Genomic DNA, 11,397 nt, shown 5'->3' with positions numbered 1-11,397 from the left:
GAAGGGTTTGAAGAGGTGGTGGGGGTGGGAGGTTGGGGGAACCAGGTGGTGGGTATTAGAGAGGGCACAGACTGCATGGAGCACTGGGTGTGGTACAAAAACAATGAATACTGTTATGCTGAAAATAAATTTTAAAAAATGATTTAAAAAAAAAGAATGCTTGGATCAACCAGGAGATCAAAGAAGAACTTAAACAATTCATGGAAACCAATGAGAATGAAGACACTTCGGACCAAAACCTAAGGGATACAGCAAAGGCAGTCCTAAGTGGGAAATACATAGCCATTCAACCCTCCTTCAAAAAAATTGAAAAAATCCAGAATACACCAGCTGTCTCTACACCTTAAAGAACTGGAGAATCAACAACAAATTAAGCCAACCCCAGGCACAAGAAGGGAAATAATGAAGATTAGAGAGAAGATCAAGGAGATAGAAACTAGAGATACAGTAGAACATATCAATGAAACTAGAAGCTGGTTTTTTGGAAGAATCAATAAGATCGATAAACCATTAGCCACACTAATCCAAAAAAAAAAAAAAGAGAGAGAGAGAGAGAAGGCTCAAATTAATAAAATTATGAATGAAAAGGGAGAGGTCACAACTAACACCAAGGAAATAGAAACAATCATCAGAAGTTATTATCAACAGTTATATGCCAATAAGTTAAGCAACCTAGATGAAATAGATGCATTCCTGGAAACTATAAACTCCCAAAATTGAACCAGGAAGAAATTGACAACATGAATAGACCGATATCTAGTAACGAGATTGAAGCAGTGATCAAAAACCTCCCAAAAAACAAGAGCCCAGTACCTGAAGGATTCCCTGGGGAATTCTACCAAACTTCCAAAGAAGAAATAACACCTATTCTCCTGAACCTGCTTCAAAAAATTGAAGCAGAAGGAAAACTTCCAGACTCTTTTTATGAAGCCAGCATTACCCTGATCCCCAAACCAGGCAAAGACCCCACCAAAAAGGAGAATTTCAGACCAATATCACTGATGAATATGGATGCTAAGATTCTCAACAGACCCTAGCAAATAGGATCCAACAGCACATTAAAAAGATTATCCACCATGACCAGGTGGGATTCATCCCTGGGTTACAAGGATGGTTCAACATTCGCAAATCAATCAATGTGATAGAACAAATCAATAAAAGAAGAGAGAAGAACCACATGGTCCTCTCAATTGATGCAGAAAAAGCATTTGACAAAATCCAGCATCTGTTCCTGATTAAAACACTTCAAAGTATAGGGATAGAGGGAACATTCCTGAACTTCATAAAATCTATCTATGAAAAACCCACAGCAAATATCATCCTCAATGGGAAAAAGCTCACAGCCTTCCCATTGAGATCAGGAACGCACCAAGGATGCCCACTCTCACCACTCTTGTTCAACATAGTATTAGAAGTCCTAGCAACAGGGACGCCTGGGTGGCTCAGTTGGTTGGGCGGCTGCCTTCAGCTCAGGTCATGATCCCAGCGTCCTGGGATCGAGTCCCGCATCGGGCTCCTTGCTCTGCAGGGAGCCTGCTTCTCCCTCTGCCTCTGCCTACCACTCTGTCTGCCTGTGCTCATGCTCTCTCTCTCTCTTGAACAAATAAATAAATAAAATCTTAAAAAAAAAAAAAGAAGAAGAAGTCCTAGCAACAGCAATCAGACAACAAAGAGAAATAAAAGGTATCCAAATTGGCAATGAAGAAGTCAAACTCTCTCTCTTCACAGATGACATGATACTTAATATGGAAAACCCCAAAAACTCCACCCCCAAACTACTAGAACTCATACAGCAATTCAGTAATGTGGCAGGATACAAAGTCAATGTACAGAAATCAGTTGCTTTCTTATACACTAACAATAAAAATACAGAAAGGGAAATTAGAGAATCGATTCCATTTACTATAGCACCAAGAACCATAAGATACCTGGGTATAAACCTAACCAAAGAGGTAAAGGAACTGTACTCAAGGAACTACAGGACACTCATGAAAGAAATTAAAGAAGACACAAAAAGATGGAAGACCATTCCATGCTCTTGGATCGGTAGAATAAACATTGTTAAAATGTCTATACTGCCTAGAGCAATCTATACTTTTAATGCCATTCTGATCAAAATTCCACCAGTATTTTTCAAAGAGCTAGAACAAATAATCCTAAAATTTGTATGGAATCAGAAGAGACCCCGAATTGCTAAGGAAATGTTGAAAAAGAAAAACAAAACTGGGGGCATCACGTTACCTGATTTCAAGCTTTACTACAAGGCTGTGATCACCAAGACAGCATGGTACTGGCATAAAAACAGACACATAGACCAGTCGAACAGAGTAGAGAGCCCAGATATAGACCCTCAACTCTATGGTCAAATAATCTTCAACGAAGCACGGAAAAACACACAGTGGAAAAAAGACAGTCTCTTCAATAAATGGTGCTGGGAAAATTGGACATCTATATGTAGAAGACTGAAACTCGACCATTCTCTTACACCGTACACAAAGATAAACTCGAAATGGATAAAAGACCTCAACGTGAGACAGGAATCCATCAGAATCCTAGAGGAGAACATAGGCAGTAACCTCTTCAATATCAGCCACAGCAACTTCTTTCAAGATATATCTCCAAAGGCAAAGGAAACAAAAGCTGAAAATGAACTTTTGGGACTTCATCAAGATCAAAAGCTTCTGCACAGCAAATGAAACAGTCAACAAAACAAAGATGCAACCCACGGAATGGGAGAAGATATTTGCAAATGACAGTACAAACAAAAGGCTGATATCCAGGATCTATAAAGAACTTCTCAAACACAACACACACAAAACAGATAACCATGTCAAAAAATGGGCAGAAGACATGAACAGACACTTCGCCAATGAAGACATACAAATGGCTATCAGACACATGAAAAAATGTTCATCATCACTAGCCATCAGGGAGATTCAAATTAAAACCACATTGAGATACCACCTTACACCAGTTAGAATGGCCAAAATTAGCAAGACAGGAAACAACGTGTGTTGGAGAGGATGTGGAGAAAGGGGAACCCTCCTACACTGTTGGTGGGAATGCAAGTTGGTGCAGCCACTTTGGAGAACAGTATGGAGATTCCTTAAGAAACTAAAAATAGGGCGCTTGGGTGGCTCAGTTGGTCAAGCGAATGCCTTCGGCTCAGGTCATGATCCCAGACTTCCAGGATCGAGTCCCGCATCAGGCTCCCAGCTCCTTGGGGAGTCTGCTTCTTCCTCTGACCTTCTCCTCTCTCCTGCTCTCTCTCACTCATTCTCTCTCAAATAAATAAATAAAATTAAAAAAAAAAAAAGAAACTAAAAATAGAGCTTTCCTATGACCCTGCCATTGCACTACTGGGTATTTACCCCAAAGATACAGATGTAGTGAAAAGAAGGGCCATCTGTACTCCAATGTTTATAGCAGCAATGGCCACGGTCGCCAAACTGTGGAAAGAACCAAGATGCCCTTCAACAGACGAATGGATAAGGAAGATATAGTCCATATACGCTATGGAGTATTATGCCTCCATCAGAAAGGATGAATACCCAACTTTTGTAGCAACATGGACGGGACTGGAAGAGATTATGCTGAGTGAAATAAGTCAAGCAGAGAGAGTCAATTATCATATGGTTTCACTTATTTGTGGAGCATAACAAATAACAAGGAGGACATAGGGAGATGGAGAGGAGAAGGGAGATGAGGGAAATTGGAAGGGGAGATGAACCATGAGAGACTATGGACTCTGAAAAACAATCTGCGGGTTTTGAAGGGGCGGGGGGTGGGAGGCTGGGGGAGCCAGGTGGTGGGTATTATGGAGGGCACATATGGCATGGAGCACTGGGTGTGGTGCATAAACAATGAATTCTGTTACGCTGAAAAGAAATTAATTAAAAAATTAAATAAATAAAATAAAATAGGAGTTAGTAATTTTAAGCAAAGACCTTAAGCAAAGGGAATCTTGGGAAAGAGCTAGCATCTGGATCAAAGAAAATAGAAAGTAATCCTGGAAGAAGAACATGTCTGGTATGTTGAAGAACAGCAAGGAGACCAATATAGTTGGAACAGAATGACCAAGTTAGGCAGTAATAGGAAATGAGGTCAGTTAGGTAAAGAGGACCAGACTGTATAAAGGCTGTAGGATATTGAAATGACTTTGGCTCTCATTTTGTGAAAGGAGGTCATACCATGGAGGGTTCTGAGTGCAGAAACAATGTGTCTGGGCTCTAACAGGACTGATCTTTTTGGTCATGTTGAAAACTGACTAAAGGGATGGGCAAGGCATAGAAACAAGATTATTCAGGAAGTTATGGCAATAATCTAAGAATTTACTTGGAAAAGAGTGTTATCAGGATGGAGATAGGGAAAGTGGATGGATGTGGCTATCTAATTTAAAGGGTAGGGTCATTATTGATGGAGTGATGGGGAAAAAAAAGAAAAGGTTTAAAATATTGTGTTCAGTATTTGTGTTTGCTTTTATTAGTCTTTAATTTATATTCATTTATTCAACAAAATATAAATAAACTAATTAATTAACTAAATGATATCTCTGTTCAATGCAGAATAGAAGCCTTAGTCCATCTAGTTTGTCTTTAACTTACCAAGATTTCAGGAAAGGCTAATAATGAGGGAAATGAGGCAACAACCCAATCCTTAAATATATCCCTTATGAATACAGTATTCTGTATTAGGAAAACATTTAATCAATGTAAAAAAGATTATAAAAATCTGTAAAATATAAAACTTAAATCTTACCTGAATATCTGAAGGATGAGAATTCACAGATCCTTGGTTATACAAATAAACCATAAAATTATGTGCTAAAAAAAAACTGAATATTAAAAATGAGATAATATTAAAAGTTATTCTTTTTGAAACATATAAAGCAGTGCTCAGCAAACTAATACCCTCAGGCCAAATCTGGCCTACTCTGTCTTTGAAAATAAAGTTTTGTTGGAACACAGCCACACCCTTCAATTTATGTATGGTCCATGGCTCTTTTTAAGTTACAACAGCAGAGCTGAGTCATTTTAACAGAGATAGTATCGTTCTCAAAGCCTGAAATATTTGCTCTCCAGGCCTGGACCTTTATAGTAAGTCTGCAAACTGAACAAAGGTAGTATTTTCTTTTGACATAAATATATAGTTTATATTCAAAGAAATACACACTCAAAATAATTTTCCTATTTTGATGAACTCCTTTATTTTATTTTAATGAACTCCTTTAAAATAAGAAGGGACTACAAGATGAGAAAAAAGGCATTTTAAAATTTGCAAAGATATAAACCACATGAAGGATTATGAGAGTTTTCCATTCTTTCATTCTTTCTAAATTTCACGACCATGCATATATATTACCTTTATAATGAAGTAGAAGAGTATTGTGTAAAAGTTGTATTAATCTGAATGTAGATACTGAAACTACAAATCCGAGTTCAACCTTCTCTGGTATCACTCCCTATACTTATTATCCTATTCCCTCACCTCGTGGTCACTCCTCAATCTAATGTAACATAACTAGACCACCTAGACTAGCTTGTTAGGAATCCTCCACTAAAAGTGATCTTCTACGGGTAACTAATAACCTCCTAGTTGTCAAATCCAAAATGCAGTTTGAAGTCAAATAAAACTATTCTGACACAGACATACTATTGACCACACTTCCCTTTTTTAAGCCATCTACTCTTCAACTTCAATCATACTATTTCCACCTGGCTTTCCTAATATCTTTCTGTATACTTTAAGAGTCCCTTCATCTGGGTCCTTGTTTCTTCTCTTAAGTGTTTCCATGGCATTCACCTCTGAGTTGTTCTTCCTTCTCATCTTTGATATTCACTCCTTCCTCTACAGGTTTATCTTGTTCATTTCTAGTGCTTCATTTATACCTACATAAATAGATGGCTTTGAAATTCCCATTCACATTCTAAACTGTCAACTGGACATTTTCCTTGGGATATCCTACAAGCACTTCATATCTAATTTTTTCAAAATTGAGCCCACATTTCCCCTGACTCAGATCTGTTCCTCATCTCCTTCACTGCTACACCAAATCTCTGCTACCACTAAATCCAGTGTTAGCTAATCTTTTTCCTGTCACCTCAGGTTATATCTCAAAAGGAAAAAAATTCCCTACCTCTACATAGTTCTGCTTTCTGCTATTTCTCATATAAGTTATTTGTAATACCTTCCTAATTATCACTATGCCATCATAATCATTATGCAAGTAATTTCCCAAAACAATACACACATGCTTTACCCACCTCCTAAACTCCAGTCCCTATAATTCTTACCGCTGTTAATAGTCCTGATAAGATGTTCAAATGCACTGAGTACTCTCACTTTCCCTCTTAGACACTTGAAAAGATCTTTGAGTTGCCATTTACCATATTCTTCCCTTCTGCCTACAGGAGTTGGTTAACTCTTCTTTTACCCAATCCTATTCTTTGGCATTTTATACAATAAATAGCTTGTTTATACATCTCTAAGAAAATTCCCTCCAGCCTAAAAACTTTGTTTCTTCCTTCTTAAAAAGCATTCATCTGCACCTGTTTCTTCTTTTTCTGCCAAACATTTTTGAAAAAGTTATTTACAACTTACTACCTTAAGTTTCTCACAATCCACCTCTCCCTAATACCATATAGTCTAGTTCTATAATCAAAATTTAACTGAAATTATCCTATTTAAAGTCACAAATTAATTCTAAGCCAACTTTTCTCTACATGAGAGACATTTCCATTGTTTCCTGGTTTCCATGAGAGAATTAAACCCTGCAGAAAGTTATTTCAATTACTTTCTCAGTTCTCTGAGGGAAGTACACAGCTAGTACTATTTTTCATAAACTCTCACAAGTGTATAGTCTCATTCCATAATAAATTCCTTATTCCAGGCCTGTCTCTCTGATCAAATCCTGATACACTTACAGACTTCTTATTCCAACATTCTGCCCTGATTATATAGGTCTTTCTGGTTCTGTCAACAACATAAGATCATATAGATTAATCTTCATGAGGGTGGGCCTTATTTTTTTCTGTTCCCCTCTATTCACAAAAGACTACTTGAGGCATTAGGACCAAAAATTAAATTAATTCTCAGGAAAGCATCTGTTCATCTGAAACAACTAAAATGTTTAATAACAACTACATTAATTATTTTTAACTCTCCATTTTTATTTTAAGTAAATAAATTCATATCAATAAAATGAAATATAAAACTAAATGAATAAAAAGTTACCTTTGCTTAAGATGCACAGTGTATGGCTTCTCATCTATTTTAATAGTATAGGATATCTGTTCCTAGAGAATCCAGAACAAATGAAATGAAGATTCATGAACCAGCAGCAAAACAATAATTTTATATCAATCAGTCCCTCCAAACATTCCCTAAAATGTCTTGATTAAAATGTCTCAGACTATATATGATTTAAAATATGCAAAAAATATTAAAAATGATATCATGTATTTATTATATAACCCAATTTTTACAAAAATAAGGCTAACATAAGAATTTATATGGGATTAGAAATCTATATATAACTATATATAACTGAATTTTAACTTCTTCTGAAATTAGAGACCACATGTTATGCTCTAATTTCTATGTAGGTGGCATCACTGGGATAATAAGACATCCTATATCAGCAAAGTTTATTCTATCAGGCACAAAAGATATTTAACTGTTTCCTTAAAATGTATTGCCTGATTCCTATATTTTTTAAGTAGAAAATTCTTGAACAAAATTTGGTATTGTTTTTGACTCTATCACTACTATCCTCAAGTTAAAACATGGATAACAATAAGTTGCAATACCACTAAGTTGCTGAAGCTGAGTGATGAGATTTTATCCAACCCAAGAGAACATGTAAAAAGCAAGAGTTGGAGCATCATTGAAAAGAAAACATAAGCATATAAAAACCAAAAAGACACAAATACCAGAACACAGAAAAAGATAAGGCTTCTAGGATTTGTGACTGTAAGCTCTCCTACCCACAAAAACCCCATAAGGGGCAACACAGAGATAGCCTGGTAGTTTGAAGTCCCTGAAACCCCAACAAACAGACTGTGGATAGATATCTGGTCTCACTGCAGACCCTTCCCACCAACAAGAACTTCTTGGGGGACAACACAGGCAGAACAGCACTCTGCAGTGTGCTGAGACTGTAGTCCTGGCAAACATCTGGTCTGCTCAATTCAAGTCCAAGGTGGCCCCAGACTGACCACTTAACAACAGAGGGACCAAGCATTCCCCACAAAAGGAAAAGAGAAACACTGCAGACAACTGGACATAAGGCATATGCCTCTCAATCACATTAGGACACATACAACATACATAGGTGACACCGATGGAGCACCAGGTTCTGGTAAATAGGGGACATCGCACTTCAGGGCACTACAGCACGTCTTCTCATAAAGCCACTACTTTCCAGAGCAGAAGTAGTTGACTTTCCTAACACATAGAAACAGACACAAAGAGACAAAATGAGAAGACAGAAAAGTATGTCTCAAATGAAAATAAACAAGCTAATAAATTCACAGCAAAAGAGCTAAATGAAATGAAGATAAGCAATATGCCTGAAAGAGAATTCAAATTAATGCTCATAAAGATACTCACTGGACTTAAGAAGATCTCCATTAGAACTTAAAGAAACAGAAAATATAAAAAGAACCAATCTGGGATGAAGAACTCAATAATAGAAATTAAAAATACACTAGAGGGAATACTAAACAAGAGGAAGGAGATGAAGAAACCAGAAAACCAGAAGACAGAGTAATGGAAAGCAATCAAGCTTAACAGCAAAGAGTAAAAGAATAATAAAAAATGAGAATAGTATAACAGCATTAGCATTATAGGAATCCCAGAAGGAGCAGAGAGAAAGAAAAGAGGGAAGAAAACATATTCAAGGAAATAACAAAGGAAAAAGTCACTAACCTGGGAAACAGAAATCCAGATCCAGGAATCACAGAGAACTCCCAACAAAATCAACCCAAAGGGGTCTACACCAAGACACGTAATAACTAAAATGACACAAAGAAGTGAAGAGAATTTTAAAAGCACTAAGAGAAAACAGTTATATACAAGGGCAATCTCATAAAGTTATCAGCTGATTTATCAGCAGAAACTTTGTAGGCCAAAAGGGACTGGCAGGATATATTTAAAGTGCTAAAAGGAAAAAAAAAAAAAATCTGCAGCCAAGAATACTCTATCCAGCAAGGATATCATTCAAAATAAGAGGAGAGATAAATAGTTTCCCAGATGAACAAACGTTAAGGAATTCATCACCACTAAATCAGCCATTCAAGAAATGGTAAAGGAAATACTTTTGCTGGGTACCCAATCATTGTGGACATCAGTAAGATGTCAGAATTAGAATTCAGAATGATAATTATAAAGATGCTAGCTGGACTTGAAAAATCAGACGATACTAGCGAATACCCTTCTGGAGAAATAAAAGAACTAAAATCTAACCAAGTTGAAATCAAGAAAAGCTATTAATGAGGTACAATCAAAACTAGAGGCTCGATGGAGGAGAGGGAAGATGGCAGAGAAGTAGGAGTCCCTGTTTCAACCAGTTCCCTAAAGTGAGCTAAATATCTACCAGAACACTCTGAACAGCCATAAAATCAGCCTGAGATGTAAGATTATACACTTCTGGATCTCTATATAGACAGAAGACATCAGTGGAGAGGTAAAGCCGAGTGGGAATGCTGGGACTAATATCCGAGGATAAACAGAAAGGAGAGGGAGCCACCAGAAGCGACCCACTAAAAAGTAATACTCCAATATGAAAGTACCCTGTGATTGGGGACCAGCATTAACTTGGAGTCTGGTTAAAAGCACTCAAAAGAGCAAAAGGTCTTAAAAGGCAACTGGTGTAATCAGGCAGTCACAGGCATGGGCCCAGGATGGTCACCACTGGCAACCTCCCATACCAGAGAAAGTCCAGCAGAGCCTCCAGTCCATGGTCCCTCAGCCCCTGACTTTCTACTGCTTATCCACTGCTCGGCTGGGCACACTCCCGCCAGTGCCTGAGAGAGTCTGGTGTGAGCGCCAGCTGTCAGCCTCTGGGCCCACAGCCTTCTGAGACCAGCCTTGGGGTCTGAACACTCCCAGTCCATACCTGAGAAACCCAGTGCGATCTCCAGTCAGGATACCTCAGCTGGAAGCCTTCCGCGACCTGCACGACCATGCGGTCTGAGAGCCCCTGGCGTGGGCTGCACTCCAGACAGCAGTCCCGGCAAATGCAGCCACCAGAAGTGGGCTCCCCGACCAATATAGCTCGTGGTTTTAGTGGCACAAGGATGAAAAGACAAGCGGGGGGCCTTGGGTGACTGGGACAGTGGCTGCGGATGCGTACCATCTGTGGGAAGTTGCCTTGTTCAGCAGAGTTTGCAGAAGGGGAGTCTGTGTGTTCAGACCATCAAGAGAGGAACGGTCTAAGGCTTCTCTCTGAGGCAGAAGTCTAGGTGCAGACAGATATTTTCTTTGCTCTGACCCTCTGAAAAGCTGCAAAAAGCTGCCAAAGAACAAAAACCTCCAGAGAACAAAAGCCTGAAAAACTAGTTTCCACAGAGGCCAGCCCCTTGATAGCCTGTAGGGCTACTCAACCAGAGCAATATTAACTGGAAAACAATGTAGCAGGCCCCTCCACAAGAAAACAAGACAAAAGAACAAGAGAACAATCACCACAGGGTCCACATAAAACTGTAAAACCACAACATCAGGGGAAAACAATATATTAAGTCCCCATATTGCCCTAAAACCTGTATATTTCATAAATACAACTTTTTTTTAATATTTGTTCTCACAATTCTTGTTCTTTTAATTTTTTTAACCTACTTACCATTACAGTTAGAGGTTTAACACAATATATTCCATAATAACTTTTTAACTTGAACTTTTTTCATACAAATACCTGTGTTCCGTTTTCTTTTTCTTTGCTTTTGTTTTAAGGTACATATAGATATAAGCTTCAAGGTAATCCTATTTCCTTATTCAATACTACCCCTATATATAAACCAGTTTTAATCTCCCTGTATCTCTGGAAAGTTGAGTCCTTTAACAAAGATAACAAGATACACCCAGGAAGAACTAAAAAAACTTCTTCACCCACATTGAGGATTTATAACCATCCTCCCATCTTTTTCTTCTGTCAGGGTTTCTCTGTATTTGCTTTCATTCTGGTATCACATAAATCTTATTCTTGGAGTTCATTTTGGCTAAGTTCTTCTATTTTTTTCTTCTCATTTACTTTTGTCGGTTTCTGTTTGTTTTTGTTTATGTATCATATAATCTTGCTTTGGGGACTCATTTTGGCTGGATTCTCTCTCTTTTTTTTTCTCTCTCTCTTTCTCTCTCTCTCTTTTTCATATTTCTTTCTTTTTGGTGGTGACTTCCAAC

General features: G+C 37.9%; 1 protein-coding gene across 1 annotated transcript in view; it reads right to left on the bottom strand.

The window, feature by feature from the left end:
- The window catches only part of LOC111144478 (ADAM metallopeptidase domain 32), a 192,555-nt gene that overhangs the window by 147,107 nt on the left and 34,051 nt on the right, over positions 1 to 11,397 (bottom strand). The window contains exons 5-7 of the mRNA XM_022498780.1: positions 7,234 to 7,295; positions 4,701 to 4,834; positions 801 to 813 (exon numbers count right to left, since the gene is read on the bottom strand). Of these exons, the coding sequence (XP_022354488.1) occupies positions 801 to 813; positions 4,701 to 4,834; positions 7,234 to 7,295 (209 nt within the window). The remainder of the gene's footprint in view (positions 1 to 800; positions 814 to 4,700; positions 4,835 to 7,233; positions 7,296 to 11,397) is intronic.

This window comes from Enhydra lutris, unplaced genomic scaffold, assembly GCF_002288905.1.
Source record: "Enhydra lutris kenyoni isolate GAN:26980312 unplaced genomic scaffold, ASM228890v2 scaffoldscaffold11, whole genome shotgun sequence".
Taxonomy (NCBI): domain Eukaryota; kingdom Metazoa; phylum Chordata; class Mammalia; order Carnivora; family Mustelidae; genus Enhydra; species Enhydra lutris.
This window is presented reverse-complemented; position numbering and strand designations above follow the sequence as displayed.